The sequence below is a fragment of the Typopeltis vanoorti genome, chromosome 22 (genome assembly GCF_054136105.1).
Source record: "Typopeltis vanoorti isolate ZY-2024b chromosome 22, IOZ_Tvanoo_1.0, whole genome shotgun sequence".
In the NCBI taxonomy this organism is placed as follows: Eukaryota; Metazoa; Arthropoda; class Arachnida; order Uropygi; family Thelyphonidae; genus Typopeltis; species Typopeltis vanoorti.
In genome coordinates, this window is record NC_143570.1 from 97,991,247 (window position 1) to 98,013,446 (window position 22,200).

The 22,200-nt window shown below is 37.2% G+C and overlaps 1 protein-coding gene across 1 annotated transcript in view; it reads right to left on the bottom strand.

The window, feature by feature from the left end:
* The window catches only part of LOC150094582 (voltage-dependent calcium channel subunit alpha-2/delta-3-like), a 1,537,934-nt gene that overhangs the window by 1,084,267 nt on the left and 431,467 nt on the right, over positions 1-22,200 (bottom strand). Inside the window, exon 10 of the mRNA XM_090412095.1 lies at positions 7,374-7,463. Within this exon, the coding sequence (XP_090268221.1) occupies positions 7,374-7,463 (90 nt within the window). The remainder of the gene's footprint in view (positions 1-7,373; positions 7,464-22,200) is intronic.

Here is a 22,200-nt window from a genome sequence, read left to right on the forward strand (position 1 = left end):
CCTCTTGTGCACAGTTTCCTTTAATAACTTCCAGGGATGGCCTCTTGTCATCACTCCTTCCTGCAGTTCGACCAAGCGAAAGAACTCCCCAGTGTCAACCCTGTAACCACCTCTCAACAGTTTAAAAGTCTCAATCATATCACCTCTCCTTCTTCTATCCACCAACCTCTGCAGTCCACGTTCCCTCAGCCGATCCTCATAACTATCCTTCTACAGCCCTGAAACCATCTTTGTCATCCGTCTTTGTATCCTTTCCACAGTTAATTTATCCCCTTCAAATCCTGAAGACCAAATCTGAGAACAATAGTCCAAGTGTGGTCTGATCCGAGACTTATACAACGGAATGATAACCCTCTTATCTCTGCAGGTCAGTGTCCTTCTCATAATTGCAGCAATACTCTGTGTTACCTTCACCACCTTTGCAATATGTCCTCTAAATTTCAGGTTTCTATCAATCATCAACCCCAGATCTCTTGTCTCCCATACTTCCTCCAGTATAACTCCTCCCATGGAGTATGCAGCATTCCATCAATGTTTCCCAAACCTCAAGACCTTACATTTTGCTGCATTAAACTGACACCCCCATTCATTTCACCATCTATCTAGCTTATTCAAATCCTCTTGCAGGGCTACCACATCAGCACTATTACTAATAATCCTTCCCAGCTTCGCATCATCCGCAAACAACTGAATATCCCCTTGCAATCCACTGGCAATGTCATTGATATAAAGGTTAAACAATATAGGTCTTAGTACTGAGACCTGTGGGACCCACACTTGTAACCTTCTGTCTCCTTGAAACTGCTCCACCATACACAACTCTCTGATACCTATCAGACAGCCAATCCTGAATCCAGTTGACCAATCTGACATCCAGACCCATGTGCTGCAATTTAAATATCACCTTATCATGTGGCACCCTGTCAAATGTCTTTGCGAAGTCTAAGAAAATTGCAGTATATGCCTTTCCCTCATCTAATGTTTTTGTAACTTTATTATAAAAGGCAAGCATATTACTAAAACAAGAGCGCCCTTTCACAAATCCATGTTGACTCTCACAGATAACATTACCCTCATCTGCCCAATGCTGTATACGGTCCTTCACTACTTTCTCCAATATCTATGCAGGGGAAATGCAGGGGAAATGTTTCAGCTGTGTGATAGTGATGGAAGAACAAGAGGTCATCTCTGGAAATTAAAGAAGATTGTGGTTAACAAAGGTGTCAGAACAAGGTTTTTTGCCTGGAGGGTGGTGAATGAGTGGAATTCATTGCCTGACTTAGTTGGGAGCTCTTCGTCTGTAAATGAATTCAAGAAGAGATATGACAGATATTGTTTTGCTAGTTTGGGTCTCCCGCGATGAGTCTACTGACTCCATGGAGATACCCGTAATAATAATAATAATAATAATAATAATAATAATATTACTAACTACTGATGACACACAAACTGGTCTATAATTAGACATTTCCAGTCTGTTACTACCCTTATGCAATGGCACTATCTTACCTTCCTTCCATTCCATGTGCACCTTTCCAGCAGCCAGACTTTCATTAAAAAGCCAGGACAAAGGCACTGTCAGTTCCCTGGCACATTCTCTCAAAACTCGTGGTGAAATACCATCCAGTCCCAAAGCTTTACTGACATCCAGAGTACTCAGTATCTGAAACACACTCTCCTCCTGTACTTCTAAACCTCGAACCAGCCCTATCCCTCTAGCATTAAAACTGACTCCTCTAGGATGAAATACTCCAATGAAGTGTTCATTGAACAATTCCACTATGTCCTCTGCATCAGTCACTCTATTCCCATTTTTATCCCACAATATCATTCTTCCACAGTCATTTCTCCTCCTACTGGCCACATAGCTAAAAAATTCCCTAGGATATTTTTTGGATCTTAGGGCCAACCTCCTCTCATATTCCAGTTTTGCTTTCCGTACCACACTAGTCACTCTTCTGGCCTGTGTCTTATATTCTTCATGTATCCTCTCTTCACCTGTCTCCTTATATCTCTTCCATAGCCTCTTTTTTGCATGCAATTCCTGTTTAATATTGTTTGTCAGCCTCTTTACTCCAAATTGTGTCCTCTTCTTCATTTGTGGTATACAACTTACCATTGCTGCTAACAAATATTCTTTCACGATTTTCCACGCGCTAACGATATCCCGGCCTTCCAATTCCTCCCTCCATGAAACTTCCCGAAGTTGACGACTAAGACTATTATAATCACCTGCCTTATAATTCGACATAAGTTCCCGTCACTTTGATACTCCTGCATGTCTATTCATTTTCCAAGTCAAAACCATATGGCCACTCTCTCTAACTGGTGGGAGAGATGTCACCTCAGTTATTATCAACTCTTCTGATGCTATAACCAAATCCAAAACTCTTGAACCTCTTGTTCCCTCTGTTACATGTTGTCTAAGACATTTGTCCCTCAAGAATTCTAGAAATTCCATTCTCCTATTGCTACATGCATCTTCCTCTCTCCAATTTATACTACTGTAGTTAAAATCTCCCATAACAATCATTCTTCTTGCACTTTCCAAACTTAGCTGTCTAAACATCTCCTGGTCCCATCCTCTGTGCTCCTGGGTCTGTAGCAACACCCCACTAAATATCCTGTCTTGCCTTCCTCTACCTCACACCATATGCTTTCAAAATCATTAGTGCCACTGCCTTCCAAAGCCTCCACTCTTAGAGGACATAGGTCATCACTTATTATAAGCAGTACCCCTCCACCATGCTTTCCCCTCCTATCCTGACGAAAAATGCTATACCCAGCGACTTCTATTCCTGTAATTATATCCCCTTCTGTCAACCACGTCTCAGTGATCCCAATAATTTTTGGCCAGGCTGATGCTATCTGCGCCACCAATTCCTCTCCCTTATTCCGGATACTCCTGGCATTAGTGTAAAGCATATAAATGCCGTTGTTTCTATACCCAGCATTATCCCTTCTTGACTCCACTGGGCTCAGTGCCACCTGAGATCGTCTCCCTTCTCCCAAGTATCCATTCCCACAAGAGGCCACCCCTGCTATCATCCTCCCTGGGACACACTGACTCGTTCAGAACAGCAATCTCTCTCCAGATGCCTACGTCCTTCCTCATTCAAATGTAAGCGGTCTCTTGCATACAATTCCTCTCTTTCCTCAAATGCACTCCAAGCATCCACATATACCAGTCCTCTCTTGTCACACATTCTCGCTATTATGCCATTCAATATCACCGCTCTTCTGCTCAGTTCATCATTATCATACCTAGGCAACACACACACTATTTTTCCTCTCTCTGTCTTCTTCTGTACAGCCTCAAGCAAAAATCTCATATTTCGTGCTGCCCGACTTACATTACCACTCAAATCATTTGTTCCTACCATCACAATCATCTCATCCACCCTTTCACCTCTTTTAATTGCCATAGCCACCCTTTCTATTGTTCCTCCTGGCAAACACTCCACATGCATCCTATCTTGAACATCACGGATCATTGAGTCGCCATACATTATACCTCTTACCATTCTCTCTCTCCTATTGTTTCCATTCTCTCCTCTTCTTTCATTCCCATAGGTCTCTCTCATTCCCTCTCTTATACTGCTATTCTCTCTTCTAGCATTCCCATACTTCTCTCTCCTACTGTTTCCATTCTCCCCTCTTCTAGCACTGCCGTACATCTCTCTCATTCCATCTCTCCTACTGTTTCCATTCTCTCCTCTTCTAGCACTTTCATATCTCTCTCTCATTCCATCTCTCCTACTGTTTCCATCCTCTTGTCTGCTAGCATTCCCATACCTCTCTCTCCTTCCCTCTCTTCTAGTGTTTCCATTCTCTCCTCTTCTAGCACCCACATACCTCTCACTCATTCCCTCTCTTCTTTTCCTTTCTCTCCTCTTCTAACATTCCCAAATTTCTCTCTCTCCCCCACTCAGATTCGGCTTGCGTTTATCTCTTCCATTCTCCTAATCTTATCTTTCATACTTCTGCTCTCATTCACAAGACATTCCACCTCCTCTTTCAGCTCAAAATAACCTTTCATAGCCGAGAGGACAATTCAAAATACTGACAACTTATTTCAAAAAATAATATCAAATCTAACTTTATCCCATGAAGATGTCCTTACTTCATTGGACGCAAAGGAGCTATACACCAACGTAGATGGTCCCCAGAGCATTACTCTCCCTTACTCCATTAAAAAATAAGTTATTCTTTCACGATTTTTAAATGCATATAAATTTTAGACCCCAAATAATTATCTTAACATGGATATTAGAAAATTAACACAGATATTTAAAAACCGAATGAAGCTATGCAATTAATAAATTATGCTAGCCAAACAGCAAAAACTCATCTAACCAGTTATACAATCAAAGAGAACTTCCCAATACAAAAAATCATTAAACTGACATACATTCAGAATACAAACAAAGCTTTTAAATATATATTCAAATGTACCAACTATAAACTGGATTTTACTTCTAGTCACAAATTGGCAACTTTCTTGTCTTGTCAGATGTCATCTCCTTCCAGGAGGTTGACTACCATGTACGGTTTTATGCTTCTCTTTTGCATTCTTCATAGGATAAAAAGGTCCAGTCCTTAATATTTCCCATCCAATCTGTACTTTGTCTTCCTCTTCTTCTTTTTCCTTGTGTCATTCCTTCTAGAACTGTTTTTTGTAGGGATTCATGCCTTAGTATGTGATCAAGGCAGGTGGTTTTTCTTTTCTTAATGGTTTTCAACAGATTCCTATCTTTTCCGATCATTTCTAATATTTCTAAATTAGTTTTTTTTTTTTTTGTAGTCCATGGGACTCTAAGAATTCTTCTGAGGATCCACATCTCAAAGGCTTTTATTTTATTTTAACAATATTTTGATATTGTCCATATAGCAGTGTTGATCATACGTAGCATTTGGACAGCCTAATTCTAGTTTTTGTGTGAATTTCCCTTGAGGTCAGAATGATTTTCATGCTAATGAAGGTTGATCTTGCAATTTCTATTTTTCTTAATATTTCCTTATCACACTTTCCATTCTCTATAATTAGCTGACCCAAATATATATAACTCTCTACTTGATCTGAAGTATTTCCTCTGATCTTAATATTGGGTATTTTCCCTTTTTCTCTTGTTACAAACATGGTTTTGGTTTTTTAAAGTTGAAATTAAGTTCATATTTTTCACTTAGCTTCAGCATCTCTTCTAGTAGGTTTTGAAGATCTTTTTTTATTTTCAGCTAGTAGTACTATATCATCTGTATATCTTAAGTTGTTTATATTCCTGCCTCCTATGAAGAAGGAGGCAGGAATATAAGAACACAACCTTGTCTACCTTATCTGACACCCTTCTTTACTGGGAATTCCTCTGAGATTTCTTCTGATATTCTTATTAAGGCAGTTTGCTTCCAATATAGACTTATCAGTAATCTGGTATCTTCATCATCTACTCCTAAATTTCTGATGCATTTGATTAGTTGTTCATGTTGTATATTGTCAAAGGCGTTTGTGTAGTCAATAAAACATAACTAGACTTCTTTCTACTTCTCCAGATATCTTTCTATAATAGTTCTAATGTTGAAGAGTCCTTCTCTAGTTTCTTTATTTTCCTGGAAACCAGATTGTGTTTCATTAATTTCCATTTTGATTTTATGTTTATTTCTTTCTGGATGATATATAACATAACTTTTACTATCTTACTGATCAGACTGATTGTTCTGTACTCTTCACATTTGATTGTCTTTGAATTTTTAGGTATTGGTAGGAATGTTGAGTGCTTAAAATCTTTTGGCAGGTGTCCAGTTTCGTATATTTTGTTACACATGTCAGACAGTAATCTTATAGCCTTATCATCTAAAGCCTTTAGATATTCTGTCATAATTCCATCCATCCCTGGAGCTTTTCCTGGTTTCAGTTTCCTAATGGCATTTGTTACTTCCCAGGTAAGAATAGTAGGCCGCTCCAAATCTTCTTGCATTGGCTTATCTATTCTATCATGATTGTAGAGTTCCTTTGAATACTCTACCCATCTATCCCTTATTTTGTCTTTCTCCATTAGGATGCTTCCACTGGTATCTTCAATGCAATGAGAGCCTACCCTTTTACAAGATTTGCTAGTTAGCTCCCTAACTTTTTCATGAAGTTCTCTGGTTTTGTGCTTTTTTGTCCAGAAGTTCAATTTCCTTGCATTTGTTGTTGAGCCATAGTTCTTTTGCAATCCTACATTCTTTCCGGATCTTCTTATTTAAGTTCTTGTATTCAGGACGATTTTTGTGTTTCTTTCTTTCCTCCATCATTTTCAGTATCTTGTCATTCATCCAGGTTTTACTCATTTTCTTCTCAAATTTGGGAATTGTTTGTTTTACTGCCTTTTTTATGCCCTCTTTAAATTTCTACCATCTATCCTCAATCTCATCTTTAGGGTAAGGATACTTGGTGGGATCAGGAACATTAACAGCAGTGGATTGTGCCAATTCCTTTAAAAATTTATCTTGTATTTCTTGATTTTAAGGAAGCCAAGATCATATTTTTCTATGTTTAGAGGGTTCATTGTTTTCTTTAATTTTATTGCTGCTTTAATGACCACAGGATTGTGGTCTGATCCAATATCAGCCCCTGGATATGTTTTGGCTTGTAAGATGTTATTCCGGAATCTTTTTTTAATCATTATATAGTCATGGTTCCTACAGCTGTCTCCGGGACTTTTCCATGTGTAAAGTCTTCTAGGAGGGTGGCTAAATAAAGTATTTCTTATTACTAGATTGTTTTCTTCACAGAACTAAATTTAAGAACTGCAACATTCTTAAAACCTACCAAATTTCACTCATACAAAGAAATATTGGAATACCACAATGTGGTGTACAAATTTCCTTCTTGAACATAACCGTGATGTCACTTACACAGGCTCAATGATTTGCAATATTAATGGCAAGACTACAAGAACATTTCTGTGATTGCAACATACCAATTCCAGAACATCTAGGTAATAAGAAGAGTAGAAACCAAAATAAGAACAAAAAATCAAATATCGACAGAAATCACGATCCACGTGCTTGAACAGAAGGATATCCCACAGATTGAAAACGCCACCATACCAGACATACAAAATAATTAAACAATGCTAAGGATATCAGAAACTATAACCAATAAATGTGACAAAAACTCTAGAAATGTTCACTGCCCTTTTGTCCTAATTTGCATTTACAAAATGCAAATTAGGCCAAGATTCCCACCAATAGAAAGCAACACAGGAAATCCAATGCACACACAAAACCAAAATGACAGACTCCATTTGTCCTTGGGATCTGGAGACAGCTCTTATGTTGAAAAGGCTCATACAGCTCAAGCCATAAATATCAATTGCATCTATATTACTTACCTTCTGAAGCAGTTCAAATGCAGATACCAAAGCCAGTGTAAAATTAGCAATGTTAACAGTTTTTAACTCATCCAAATTTTTTCTAAATTCCTGAGAAGGAAAAAAATAATAATGAGTTGTCATCTGTAAAGTATAACATTTTGGTCAAGATTTCAATTACATGATTAAACATTTGTAACAGTAATCAACATTCATATTTCTGACATTTTCTTTAGCATGAATGTAATCTCTCCAAATAAAAATCTTTCCAAAGACCTCTAAAACTGAGAAAAAATGCGAATTTCAAAGTTTAAAATTATATCAATCTAGCTAGAATTAATGAAGGAAAGTCAATAACATGTGGCTCACCTGTAGTGGGGCTTCCACAGCTCAGTTGGTATAGACAAAGCCCTTTAGTCAGAAAGGCCTGGGTTCGATTCCCATCAGTCTCTTTCGACTAAAAGTGATTTAGCTGGTCTCATACAAGGGTAGGGTTTTTTTTTCACCTGGAAGCTCAGCTTTTTCGTCCCCCAGAACATGCAAACTGTCCCCCGTGAACACACATGGATTACAGTCGTGAATACAACCCAGCCATATGCCAAGCCCGGATAAAATTGGAGGGTTGGGGAAAGCAATGGTGAACTACCCTGTAAAAATCTCGCCAGGAATACTTTGTGGGCAAAGCCTACAAAGTCATCTATGGTCGAAAACGAATGAAAGGGAAAAAAGATCAGATCACCTGTAGTGCTTTCTGACATATCAGAAATCAACTGGAAAAAATATTGGGAAATGTCCAATCATTTGACCTTGATCAATTGACTAAGGTAGTTTCTGGTCTTTGGAATGTCGAGTTCGAAGAAAGTTTGAGAAAATTCAATGTGCAAAGCTTAGTAGATAGGAGGAGTCGAGGGGATATAATAGAGATATATAAGTTAGTAAGGGGTTGTTACCAGGTTAATGTGGAAGACATTTTTCATAGAATGAGAGGAGAAACAGGAAGCCACTCCTGGAAACCATTTAAGGAAGATGTCAACAATGGAATGAGAAGCAGGTTTCATGCAGGAGTGCAATAAATGTGGAAAGTGGTAGAATGAAGCAACTGGAATTAACCAAGTAAGGAAAGATAGCAAAAGTGTTGTAGAGATGGTGGAAGGAGTGAATGATAATTGGCAAAATAAGAATGAAAGAATAATGTGGAGGGGTGCTTAAGGGTAAAAGTTATATAACTGAGAGGAGAACCGACCAGGACTTCTGACCAAATGTCGAATCCTCACCTTCTCCTGGTACATCCTGTTAGATATCTACCTGGATACTCAACAAAAGAGGATGGGCTGGCAAATTGGGATTTAGCTGACCATATTGTATTCTCATTGGCTTGAACCAAAACATAAAATGATGGTACAACACGACAGAATTTCATGCCAGCTGGGACTTTGCATGGTTAAACAAGGCCCCCTCATTGTCTTTGCCAGGAAACTAGGGCGAACAGTGAAAAGTCAGCTACTGGAATAAATCCTGAAACACACCCCAACTCATTACCAAAGTTTAAGATCGGTACTATCAGATTTGAAGGCAGATGGTCAAATATTTTTTGTCCTCTTATAACTTTATCCAATGGAACATTTGTCTGGTCGGACATTTCTTCCAATCTCAACTAGTCTTGAACAGGATAAAATTGAACTTCATAGTGAAAAGAACATGTAACAAAGTTTTAAAGCAAATAAAATATTCAAGAAAAAAATTAAACAGTTTTCATTTTTTCTTGAATTGGTTCCTGATATCAGAACAGGAACCAAACTTTGGAGAGTCAGTAGCAACTATTGAAGAAAACACTGATTCAGCCAGAGAGGCATGTAGTGAGGTTGTCTGCAAGGATAGAAAAATCAGAACTCCATGTTAGAGATAGAAAGTTAAAGAGACAGTGAAGGGAAAGATGAAAGCATATCAAAAGTTCCTGGCAAATAAGTCAGCTTGCGCTCTTAGAGAATACAGAGACAAATGTAAGAAAGCTAAACACTGAGTAAAACTAGCTAAACAAAAGTCATGGAAAGAGTGGTAAGAACATATAAAATAAATATAAAGAAGGTGGCAAAATATTCTGGAGGACGTTGAAAATGCTCAGAAATGGAGGAAAGAGTGATAAAAAAAAGGAATTAGAGATGATAAAGGTAACATGAAAACTGGTGAAAAAGATATCCTTGAAGTATGGAGTAATTACTTTGAAATATTGCTAAATGAAACAAGCAGCAATGACAGCAGTAGTAAAAACGCTCAACAGACATGCACTCAGGAATAATATTTATTCTTGAAGTAGAAAAACCAATCAAAAGCCTGAAATGTGGAAAGGCAGCAAGAGTAGATGATATATGACAAGAAATGCTCAAGTATGGAGGTATGAAAGTCTTACAGTGGCTGAACTGCATAGTTCAGAAGCCCTGGACAGTGGGACGAATTCTAGATGACTGGAGTGGAGTTCTCATATATAAAAAGAGAAATAAAAGTGAATGGATTTACAGAGGAATTTCCCTACTGAGTGTTTCTGGTAATATACATGCAAGCATACTTGAGAAGTATTTGAGAAGGATTGTGGAAGAGAAGCTTGGTGGAAAACAAGCTGGATTCAGACCAAACAGAGGCAGTCAGGATCAGATTTTATTTACAACAAATAGTTGAGAAATCATGGGAATATAACAAGGATCTCTATTCAAGTTTTGTACATCTGGAAAAGGCATATGACAAGGTGCAAAGAGAAAAACTATTCAAAATGCTACAGTTGTGTGGTGCCAATGGAGCATTATATCAACCAATAGTTAAGTCTTTATTTGAATTTTAAGTCAGCCGTCAGAATTGAAGGAAGTACAGGAAGATGGTTTAATGTTAAATCTGGTGTCAGACATGGATGTACATTATCCCTCTGTTATTTATTATCTATATGGATCACATTATGAAGGAAAGTGGTATTAAACCTGATATCAAAATTGGAGATGTTAATCTCAGTTCTTTACTTTATGCAGATGATGTTATACTTTTAAATAAATCCAGTACAAGTCTGCAAGGTTCCCTGACTAAATTGAATAACTGTTGTAATAGATTTGGTATGAAGGTCAGGATTAACAAGACAAAGTCATTGAAAATAGGCAGAAGCATTGAAAATATCAACTGCATTATGAATGGAAAACCTATAGAACATGTACAACATTTCAGTTACTTAGGCAAGATTTTTAGTGAAGATAGTAAATTAAATATGAAAATAGACAACAGAATCAATAAAGCTGGTATGGTAGGAAGTCAAATGAATAAATTTATATGGAATAAGAGACAAATTAGTTAAAACACTAAATTACTGTATACAAGACATTGCTCAAACCAATTTTCACTTATGGATCTGAGAGCTGGGTTAGGAATAAAACACTTGATGAAAGACTAGATTCCACTGATATGAGAGTCCTGAGAAAGATTAGAGGCGAGAACATGGTATCAGTGGAAGTATCATATTAAAAACAAGGATATTAGGAAAGAACTTAACATTGTTATCATCCATGAATGTGTTATCAGAGCTAATCTCAGGTAATATGGTCACTTAAACAGAATGGGAGAGAAAAGAAGATTAGCAAAATAAGTGTTCTCTACCAGATTGGCAGGAAAAATACCAAGAGGAAGACCAAGATATATGTGGATTGATGCAGTAAAAAAGTGCTTTAGAAGACAGAAATATAAGATCTGATAATGCTGAAGTGTCTCGACAGGTAACAGACTGATTTGGAGGAAAATTGTAGAGAAAATTGAAGATAGGAAGTTAGTAATGGTGTAAGTTTTTCATGTAGTACTATCATATCCTGTACACCCCCATGAGGGTACATATCAGGAATTTGATGATGAGTAATGATGATGACGTGACAGTAAGAAATGAAATAACAAGCTTATTTCATTTCATTCATTCCTCACAAGAGAAAATGTGAGCTAGAGAACTGGGGAAAGAATTGTCATATGGTACATCAGGAGAGAGAATGAAAACAAAAGTGACTGGGTAAAAAAAAATGAAAGTATGGAGAAGGTACTGCATAAAGATTCGATGACAAGAGGTGGATTTAATGAAGAAGTGATGAAAGCATGTTTTCTAGGTACGAAGATCAAGAATGTTATTGAAGCTGTTAGTATGCAGAGGAGAGAAGTGAAAAAATTGATTGTTTTGGCTGGTACTAATGATTTGAAAGGTAAAAAATATGAAATGAGAGAAGAGATGAAAAATTTGCTGATAGAAGCAAAAAATTAAATTAAGGGAATAAAAATCCCTTATTATTTTACAGCCAGTATACGAAACTCTAAGATCGAAAATTAAGATCTAAGAGTTTCATGCCGAAGAACTATTGGCGAATCTAAGCGTAAGTGACCACCTCATAGTACAACACCAAGGCAACTCAAAGCAAAGGTGGAGCAAGCTCCCTCACTATCCTTGATATTTTCCTCATAATGTAAAAACAAACAACTCCTAGGAGATGTAATACTGCTTTACATTATGAGGAGAGGTCACTACCCAGACCTCTCCTCATAATGTAAAGCAGTATTACATCTCCTAGGAGCTGTTTGTTTTTACATTATGAGGAAAATATCAAGGATAGTGAGGGATCTTGCTCCACCTTTGCTTCCAGTTGCCTTGGTGTTGTACTACCAGGCGGTCACTTACGCTTAGATTCACCGATAGTTCTTCGGCATGAAACTCTTAGATCTTAATTTTCGATCTTAGAGTTTCGTATACTGGCTGTAAAATAATAAGGGATTTTTATCCCCTTAATTTAATTAACTTCACCAGAAAAAATAGCCGTTTGACTTTTCATCTTAGAAGCAAAAAATGTTTTGTTTATTGGTGCAAGGACAGCAAGGGTCATACTGGACCAAAGCAAAGGTTACAGCAGCACACAAGGTAAGAAAATGAAGAATGAGAAAGTAAAGATAAAATTTGGTGCCTCAGAATAGGACAGGACTGAATTTTGAAGAAGCACCATGAATGAGTCAATGAGAAGATTAAAATGCATGCATACAAATATCAGAAATTAAGGAGAGGACTACTGGCATTAATCAATTCTATTTGAAAAAAAATGTGAGGAACCATTTTAGGGAGAAGATGTTAGAGAGGATTTCGTATGGACAAGAAAGTATACAAGATTGGTGAAGACATAACTCAAAAGCAACTCTAAGCTGTGCAATTTAGTTGCTTGGTGAAACATCCAGAAAGATTGGAGAGCAGAAGGAGGGTTGGTGGTGGAATAATAATAATGTACAAAAAGCAGTGATGGCTATGAGGAAGGCAAAGCAGAAGTGGGACGAGTCAAGAGTGGAAGAGGACAGAGAGGAGAACAGAGAGAAAAAGCAAGAAGCCAAGAGAGTTATTGCACAGGCAAAGGCCATTGCATATCATGACCTTTATGATCAATTAGAAACAAAGGAAGGACAGAGAAAGATTTATTGATGGGCAAAATGTAGAAATAAGACATCAAAGGACATCGTACATGTGAGGCAGAACAAAGACTTGGGAGAAATGGTATTAAGGAGGGATGTGGATATAAGAAACAGATGGAGAATATACTTAGAAGGGCTTTTGAATGAAGAAAATGTAAGGGCTCACAGAGAAGATGGGGAGCCTTATGAGGAGATGGTGCAGAACATTAGTGGAGTGGAAGTGAAGAAGGCCATAAAGAGGATGAAGAATGGAAAATCGGTGGGCCCTGACAGGATCCCAGTTGAGGCATGGAAGGCACTGGAGGAAGAGGAAATTAACCTGCTGTGGGACCTGTTAATAAAGGTCTGTCAACAGGAAAATATACCCGAGGAATGAGGGGAAAGTACTCTTGTCCCCATCTACAAGAGTAAAGGGGATGCACAAGACTGCAAGAATTACAGAGGAATAAAGTTGATGTCCCACACAATGAAAATCCTAGACAGGATTTTTGATGGAAGACTGAGGAAGGAGGTAAAGATTGCAAAGGAGCAATTTGGTTTCATGCCTGGTTGATCGCCGACAGATGCTATCGTTAGGTTACAGCAGATGATGGAAAAGTTTTGAGAGAAGCAAGGGGAGCTACATTTGGTATTTATTGATCTGGAGAAAGTGTATGATAGAGTGCCAAGGCAAGAAGTCTGGAGGTGTCTGAGGGAGAAAGTACCGGAGATATATGTCATGCGGGTGCAGGAGATGTACAGAAATGTGTAGACAAGAGTTTGGACCTGCCTGGGAGAGACAGAAAGTTTTCAAGTGACAGTTGGCTTGCATCAAGAGTCAGCATTAAGTCCATTCCTGTTTAATATTGTGATGGAGGTGGTGACGGAGGAAGTGAGAGAAGACGCGCCTTGGGCTATGTTGTATGCAGATGACATCATGCTGTGTGCAGAATCAAGAGAAGAAGTGGCAGCTAAACTGGAAAGTTGGATAAAGTACTGGAAGAGAGGTATGAGACTGATCAGAAGTAAGACAGAGTATATAGGTTGCAAAGTGGATGGCAGCCAGATGACAGATTTTGAGCTGGAAGGAAATGTCATTAGGAAGGTCAGTGACTTTAGATACTTAGGTTCAACAATGAAAGAGGATGGTGAGGCTGAGAAGGAAGTGGGATGCAGGAACTGAAGAAAGATGGCTGGAGTGCTATGCGATAAGAAGGTGCCGATCAATCTAAAAGGCAAAATCTACAGGACAGTAGTGAGACCAGCTATGATGTATGCTATGGAAACTGTGGCCCTGAGGAAAAATAACATCAGCAGGATGGAGGTAGCAGAGATGAGAATGCTTAGGTGGATGTGCAGTGTGACCAGAAAGGAACGTCTGAGAAATGACTATGTAAAGGGAATGGTGAAAGTTACGAACTTAGGAGTAAAGATACAGGAGGCAAGGTTGAGATGGTTTGGTCATGTGATGAGAAGGGAGGACGAGTATGTGGAAAGAAAGGTCATGCAGATAGATGTGCAGGGGAGGAGGAAGCACAGGCAGCCAAAGAGAGAGATGGGGGGAGATGGTGGAAGAGGACTTCAGGATGAAGAACTTGGATGTGGCTACAGCCCAAGACAGGAGGTTGTGGAGGAGACTCACTATAAACAGCAACCCTACTTAAGTGGGACAAGCTGCAGAAGAAGAAGATTTGTCCAAAACTGTCAGGTATAAGAGAAACCTAGTTGACAGAAAATGATATATTTACAGGGATAGAATGTAAATGGTATTGTATTTTCTGGGAGGATAGAGGGAATGGTACAGAAGGTGGGGTTTTGCTCATGATAGCTAAAGAACTACAAAATAAAATTAGAAGTTAAAGAGGATTTTAGGTCTAGGGTAGAGGGTTCATTTGAGGCTAGATATCCTATAGGATGTTGTTATGTTGAATTTTTTCTTGACAATTATTCATAAGACTATTACACTTTTTTATATAATCTTTGTCAAGTAGCTTTATTTTATCCTCCTACATGTTTCGCCAATTTTTCTATTGGCATCCTCAGGGAATACAAACTAGTAAGCTAAAATGAAGGTTACAGACTAGGTTATAACTGATGGTTCTAATTCATACAAAAAATTGGTACTGTGCGTGACAATGTACGTGTCTTGTTAATGTGATTTATTCGTTATGGTTCATGACATAATTGTTATGAAAGTTCGTTTCTTTGATGTTTAATGATCTGATAAAAGTTTTCCAAATTTCTGGTAAAATTAGACCTTGATTCTTGTTTAGGTTTTCAGTTTTACGGGCGACTGTAGCTGCTTCTTTAAAGGTTCTTGAATGGTAGTTATCGTCTATGTATGGCATAAGGCTCTTATCCCACTCAATGTGATGGTTAGTAGAGGCAAAGTGGCATGAAAGGCCTGAAATGTCTTATCTGTTATTTCTGACATATCTTATGTGTTCTTTCTTTCTCGTTTCAAAGCTTCTAGAGGTCTGACCTACGTAACTAATACCACATGAGCAGGGTATATTATATACTCCAGAGTACTTGTAGAATGGGTGAGGATCTTTCGGTGATTTTAAAAATTTCTGAATAGTGTTGATTGGCTTGAATGCCACTCTGATCTTATGTGGTTTTAAAAGGTTAGCTAATTTTTTGGAAAGGTTGCTGACAAAAGGAATCGTAATTGTACTGATGTATTGGATGTCATCACGTTGTCGATGTGGTATATCAGTAAAGAGAATCGTGTTGTAGTCTTTTTGGGTAACCATTTAAAGAAAGTTCTCTGGATATTGTGGTTAATTCCGTTAGTAGGTCATCCTTGTCTGTCGTATATTGTATAGCTCTTTTCTTGAGACTATGGATAATGCTAAGTTTCTGAGCTATGTAATGAGCTGAGTTGAAATGGAGGTAACGTCCAGTATTTGTAGGTTTTCTGTATACAGATAGGTTGATACTATTATTGGTTTGTTTCTTTATTAAAATGTCAAGGAATGGCAGTTTTTTATCTTTTTCCATTTCTAATGTGAATTTGATGGTATTGTGGAAACTACTGATTTGGTTGAGGTAATTCATTAGTTCTTCTTTCGTATGATCCCAAATGATAAAGATGTCATCTACATATCTGTACCAAATTTTTGGTTTTGGAATGATCTGGGTTAAGATTTTTTTCTCTAGATCTTCCATGAATAAGTCAGCACAAGGAGGTGAGAGGGAGCTACCCATAACTAATCAAGTGAGTTGTTTGTAGATTGTTTTTTGCCAAATAAAATAGAAGTTAAACAGTGATTGAACAAAGTAGTGATGTTTCTTGGGAACAAGTTGTCTAAGATGTTGATGACTTCAACCACTGGAATGTTAGTAAACAGAGATGTAATGTCCAGGCTTGCTAGTATATCCTCTTCAAAAATAGGGATGTTTTTTATTTTATCTATAAAATGTTTTGAGTTTTTAATATAAGTATCCGAGACGTGAATGTGTTGTTGTAAAATCTTCGCAAGATACTTGGACAGTTGGTAAGTGGGAGAATAGATTCCATCAACTATTGGACGTAACGGTATACCTTCTTTATGAATTTTTGGAAGGCCATAATCTAGGAGTTAGTGGGTGCATTGATTTTAGTTTTTTTATAATTTCTATAGGCCAGTTATTCATTCCACGTAATAATTCATTGTTGTCATTATGGTTTTTTGTGGTAGGATCTCTACTGAGAACTTCATATACAGACCTGTCAGATAATAGATTTTTAAGTTTTTCTTCATAATCATTAATATTTAATATAACTGTATTATTACCTTTGTCGACTTTGAGTATGATGATATGTTTATTATTCCTTAATTTGAGAAGCGTTCTTCTTTCCATTTGGTTAGAGTTGGTGTTAGGAGATCTTGATGGAGCTGAAAGGATTATGCTGCTTTTTAATCGTAAGTCATTAGCTATTGGGAATGGTAGTAATGAGAAGGCTTTTTCTAAGTTGCAGATGAACTCTAATTTAGGAATGACAGTAGGTTTTAAAGCAAAATTTAATCCATTTTCGAGGATAGAGATCTCAGGTTTACTTAAAATGTGTTTAGATAGGTTAATTATCACTTGGTTATCTGTTAGAGACGGTTTGCAGTTGCTATGATTGTCATACAGCATATTGAATTTATCAATTTGTGTCTTTTTGCTGTGATTAAATGTTTTGGTAAAACTGTTGCTAATCATATTGTCTAATAGTTGCCAAGTCTCAGTGTCAAGATTATTAGAGATATCTGTGAATAAATTATAGCACTGCGAGTCTATTTTGCTAAGCATGAATCTCGTATGGCGAATTCTTTCTCTAAGAAGAGCATACGAAGTTCGTTTGTAAATCAAGTTGGCTTGTCTAGTTTTATAATATTGTTTCAAACAAAGAAATTTTGGGATCACGCTATTGTCTCTACATCTTTTTAAAAAAGTCAGATGGTTTAAATACCTAGCTTTTATGCATTTTAAACCTTCGAGATTGCATACCTTTTGTTTGGTGATCTTGTTGATCCTGTTCATTATGTTGAATTTTTTCTTGACAATTATTCATAAGACTATTACACTTTTTTTATATAATCTTTGTCAAGTAGCTTTATTTTATCCTCCTACAGGTTTCGCCAATTTTTCTATTGGCATCCTCAGGGAATACAAACTAGTAAGCTAAAATGAAGGTTACAGACTAGGTGATAACTTTTTGTATGAATTAGAACCATCAGTTATAACCTAGTCTGTAACCTTCAATTTAGCTTACTAGTTTGTATTCCCTGAGGATGCCAATAGAAAAATTGGCGAAACATGTAGGAGGATAAAATAAAGCTACTTGACAAAGATTATATAAAAAAAGTGTAATAATCCTACAGGATGATTTAAATAATCGGCCCTGTGACTAAGGAGGACACTGGATTTTGATTTAATGTTGGAAAATGTAAGGATATTCATTTCAGGATGAAAAGCTTACATACTGCATATAACAATGATAGTACTCAATTGCAGGAAATTAATCAGGCTAGGGACTTGCGGGTAATGCTGAACAGTTTGAAGTTCTGAGTGTATGTTGCAAGAGTTGGTAATATAGCTCAAAGGATTACTTGGATTTTGAAAAATACAGTCATAAATAAAGATAAGGGAAGTCATTATTCCTGTTTATAAGACCATAATTCAGTCTCATCTTGATTACTGTGCACATATATCTGGTCACTTGCATTTTTTGGAGCAGGAGGTAATGGAGAGGATTGAAAGATGCATGATCAAGATGAAGTGACAAATCTGTGGGATGAGCTCTATGAATATTGCTTGAAAGTGTGTGGGTTGCAATATTTAGTTGATAGACAGAAAAGAGGGAATATGATATAGAAACTTATAAGCTATTAAAGGGGTTCTATAAGATTGACAAAGAGGAAATTTTTCAATACATGACAAAGAGAGAACTAAGGATCAACCATGGAAGTTGTATAAGAGTCTGATTTGTAAGGGTGTGCTGACTAGATTTTTTTACATGGAGAATTGTGAGTGAGTGAATGAGTGGAATGGATTACCAGCATTAGTGGCTAGTGTCCTGACAATGAATGAGCTTAAGGAGAGATATGCGGTTTTAAGTTTATAGGGCTTCGTATGGGTTTCTCTCAATGAGTATCTGGACTACATAGAGATACCCATAATAAGTTGAGTACAGGAATTCAATCAGTCACATTATTTTGTTATCTATTATGGAACAGATAACATTCTATATATTCCATATATAGAGAATTTTCCAAAGGACATCATGCCAAAATCAAACACTTTCTATAGGTCAAAGAAATTATGTCATATTAACTTATTATGTTCTATGTATTTTTCTACAATGATATTAAGTGTAAATATATGATCTATTGCATTCCAGTTTTTTTTTAAAATCCAGCTGGGAAGTGTGAAAAATTGGATTGCACTTTTGTTTAAATTTGGGAGAATAGAAGCATTTTGTTTGTATGGCTGTTATTATAATTATTATATGACACCTCCAGGGAGTCCAAGGACTCATCAAGGGAGGACACCTGCTCTACAACTCATCATCTCCACCACTCAATCCACCAACTGTCACGAACCGCAACAAATCATCACCTACACCATCTACCACTTATCACCACAACTAGTATTTTCACTGACAATCACAAACATCCATGCCCAGGGTGGGATTCGAACCCGCAGCCTTTCAGCTGGAGAGCAGATACTCTCACTACTCGGCCAACCAAGCCAGCATTATATGTCCTAACATTTTAAATAATAATTAATTTCAGTAAAATTATAGAAACTACAGCCATGATAGGTATAATTACTTTAATTTCCTGAAATTTCAACCTTCATATTAAAGTCATCATCAGTTATTTATGGATTCGTTGAAATTAGAGCTTAGTATAGTAACTGGTGAAGGAAAGATAGTGGCAGCTTTGTACATGCAGGAATTCAATTTTAGTCATTTTGTGAAAAATGTGAGGTGTACTATATGTACTCATTTGATTATACAGATAAACTGTGGATATTTAAGGGGGATGGAAGGAAGGTGTGTGCAAAGTGTGAGATGAATGAAGACTTGAGTGCTAATATGTTGATAACTGAAAGTGTGAGTAGCAAAAATGCCATGAGGAGGATGAGGACTCATCTGATAGAAAATGCCAGTGTAAAAGAGCAGCGAAAAAATGATAAAAAAGTTTTGAAAAAGAGAATACGTAATCTGAGAATTCAGAAGAATGAATGAGAGCGAAAATGTGATGCAATATTCGAAAGTTGAATTGGTTAAGAAGAGGCAAGAGATGAAATGGATGCAGAATGAAGTTAGGAGAGTTTGAGATATGTATAGAAGAATGAAAATGATTCAAATGAATAATACTGGTATAAGAGAGGTAACGAAAGAGAAACGAGTGGCAGTGTATGGTGATTCAATTATTAAAGAGAATACACAAAGTTTGTTTTACTAGAGGTAGAATGAGTAGAGTGATTGAGGCATTGGATATGAGAAGTAAGTGAACAAAGGAGTTAGTAGTTGAAATAGGGACAAATGACTTCACTGCGAAGAACACATCAGATTAGATATCAGGAGGTTGTTGATATGGATAAAAGATAATACCATGACAGGAAAGGTAGTAAGCATGTTGCCCAGTTATGACAGTGGTGAGATGAGGCAGAGAGCGAGGATCATGAATGATATGTTAGTGGAAATGTGCAAGGAGAAAGGAGTGAAGTTTTTTTAATGTGTGAAATGAGCTTGAAGGACAAAGTAAACTGTAAAGGAGCAATGGACTGCATTTGAGTTGTTTTGCTGTAAGTTGCTTGGAGAGACTGCTGCTGGAAGGTAGAGAAGTAAGCATAGTGAGAACTAATCTGATCAAGTAGAAGACAATGTGGGAGCATGGGAGAATAAGACAGGAGAGATTTAAGAGCTGGTTATGAATGAAGAAGTGAGCAGCATGAGTATAGAGAATGAGAGAACAGGTGTGTAAGACAGACAGGGAAATGGGGAGACTAAGGGTGGACAGAGGAACACAGTGTAAGAAAGCTGGATGCTCCTAGAGGATGTGAATGCATGTGTAGACAAAAAGGGAAGGGGATGACCTGAGAACAAGGGAAAATAATTAGATTTGAAGAAGGTTCTAAGATGAATAAGGAGAAAAAGAAATGGCTCAAGTTAAGCATGGAGTAGCCACATCAAATGAGTGTTATCAGTGAAACTATCTATGGATCCAGGAATAAGCTGCTGTGTTAGTATACAAATGCTAGAAGTGTAAAAAAGAAGGCAAATGAAATGTTGCATTAGTTGAGTCTGTTCACCCAAAATTTTGGAATAAGTGAGATATGTTTGGATGATATGATATCCTAACAGGTATAAAGATGGAAGGGTATGATGTGTTTCATGAGGACAGAAAGGACAAAAAGGGAAGGGGAGTACTATTGATGAGCCCATACAAAGCAGAGATGCAAGAGGGAAATAGTGCCAGTGATTTTGAGGCAATAAGGTGTCAGATAGAGATGAATAGAATGAAACACTTGGTTGGATGTTGTTATAGACCAAGTAATGTGGATGGTAGTGACTATGAAATGTATAATAAAATTAACAAAGCAAATAAGAAAAGAGTGATCATCATGAGCTATTTTAATCATGGCAATATAGATTGGAATGATGAGATAGCAACTGGAAATTAAAAAAAAATAAAATGAGTTTTATCAGTTTTTGAGGGACAACTACCTCAGACAGTATGTAATAGATGACACACGAGGATTGAGTGTCTTGGATTGGATCATCTCATCAGAGGATGTAATTATAAATGAGGTGTCAAATCACCCTCCAGTTGGTGAGAGTAACCATGAAGTGATTACCTGGGTGGTTGCCAGCAGTGTGAGGACCTCTGTGAGAAAAGGGTATATATGAAACAACAAGGCTGGTGATTACGAGGAGCTCAGTTTACAGGTGTAGCATGGAATGAGGAGCAAACTGGAAAAGAGATCTGCAGAATATTCAAGAACTATCTAGTAGAAGCAAACTCTAAATCGATTCCAAAGGTCAGAAAGTTAAATAAGGTAGGAATGAAATGGATGAATGAAGAGATTAAGCATGCGATACAGAGTAAAAAGGCAGCATAAGAGAAGTAGTAATAATCATTTCCATGAGGATGACAAAGAACAGGCAAGGAGGGTGACTTGGTTGTTAAAGGTAGCATAAGCAAGTGAAGTATGAGCAACAGCTAGCTAATGAAGCCAAAAAGAATCCTAGGGAGTTCTTTCGATATGTAGCCAGCAAAAAAAAAGAATAATTATGCAAGGATGACATTGACTGGAGAAAATGGTATAAGAACAACTGCTGCAGAAGATATAGTGGAGATACTTAATGAGTAGTTCATAAAGATCTTTCATTAATAATAATAATTCTTGTAAATGTGACATCATGGAGAATTTGAGAGTAGTTGACGATGAGGAGGGGGGACTGCTATAAGTGTGCAAGAGGTATATGTGGAATTAAGCAAACTTGATGTTAATAAGGCTATGGGACTTGATAAAAAATCACCACATATTCTGAGGGAATGTGCCGTGCCAGGGAGTTGGCATCTGCCTTGACATATTTTTTTAATAAGAATTTTGCACTTAGTTGAGTTCCAAAGGAATGGAAGGAGGACAAGATTGGGCCATTGCATAAGAGAGATGAAAGAACTCGAGCATCAGATTATAGACCAACGTGTGTGTCAGGTATTGTGCTTACGTTGTTGGAGAAGTTGATGAGAATTAGGATCAGAATTGATGGATTTCCTAAAGAAATCATCTTTTAATAATCTAATTACTTATTACAATATGTTGACGGCTTCCTTGGACAGAAAAGAAGGATACACAGTAATATACTTAGATTTCGCAAAGGCTATTACCAAATGATTTCGCAAAGGCTATTACCAAATAGATT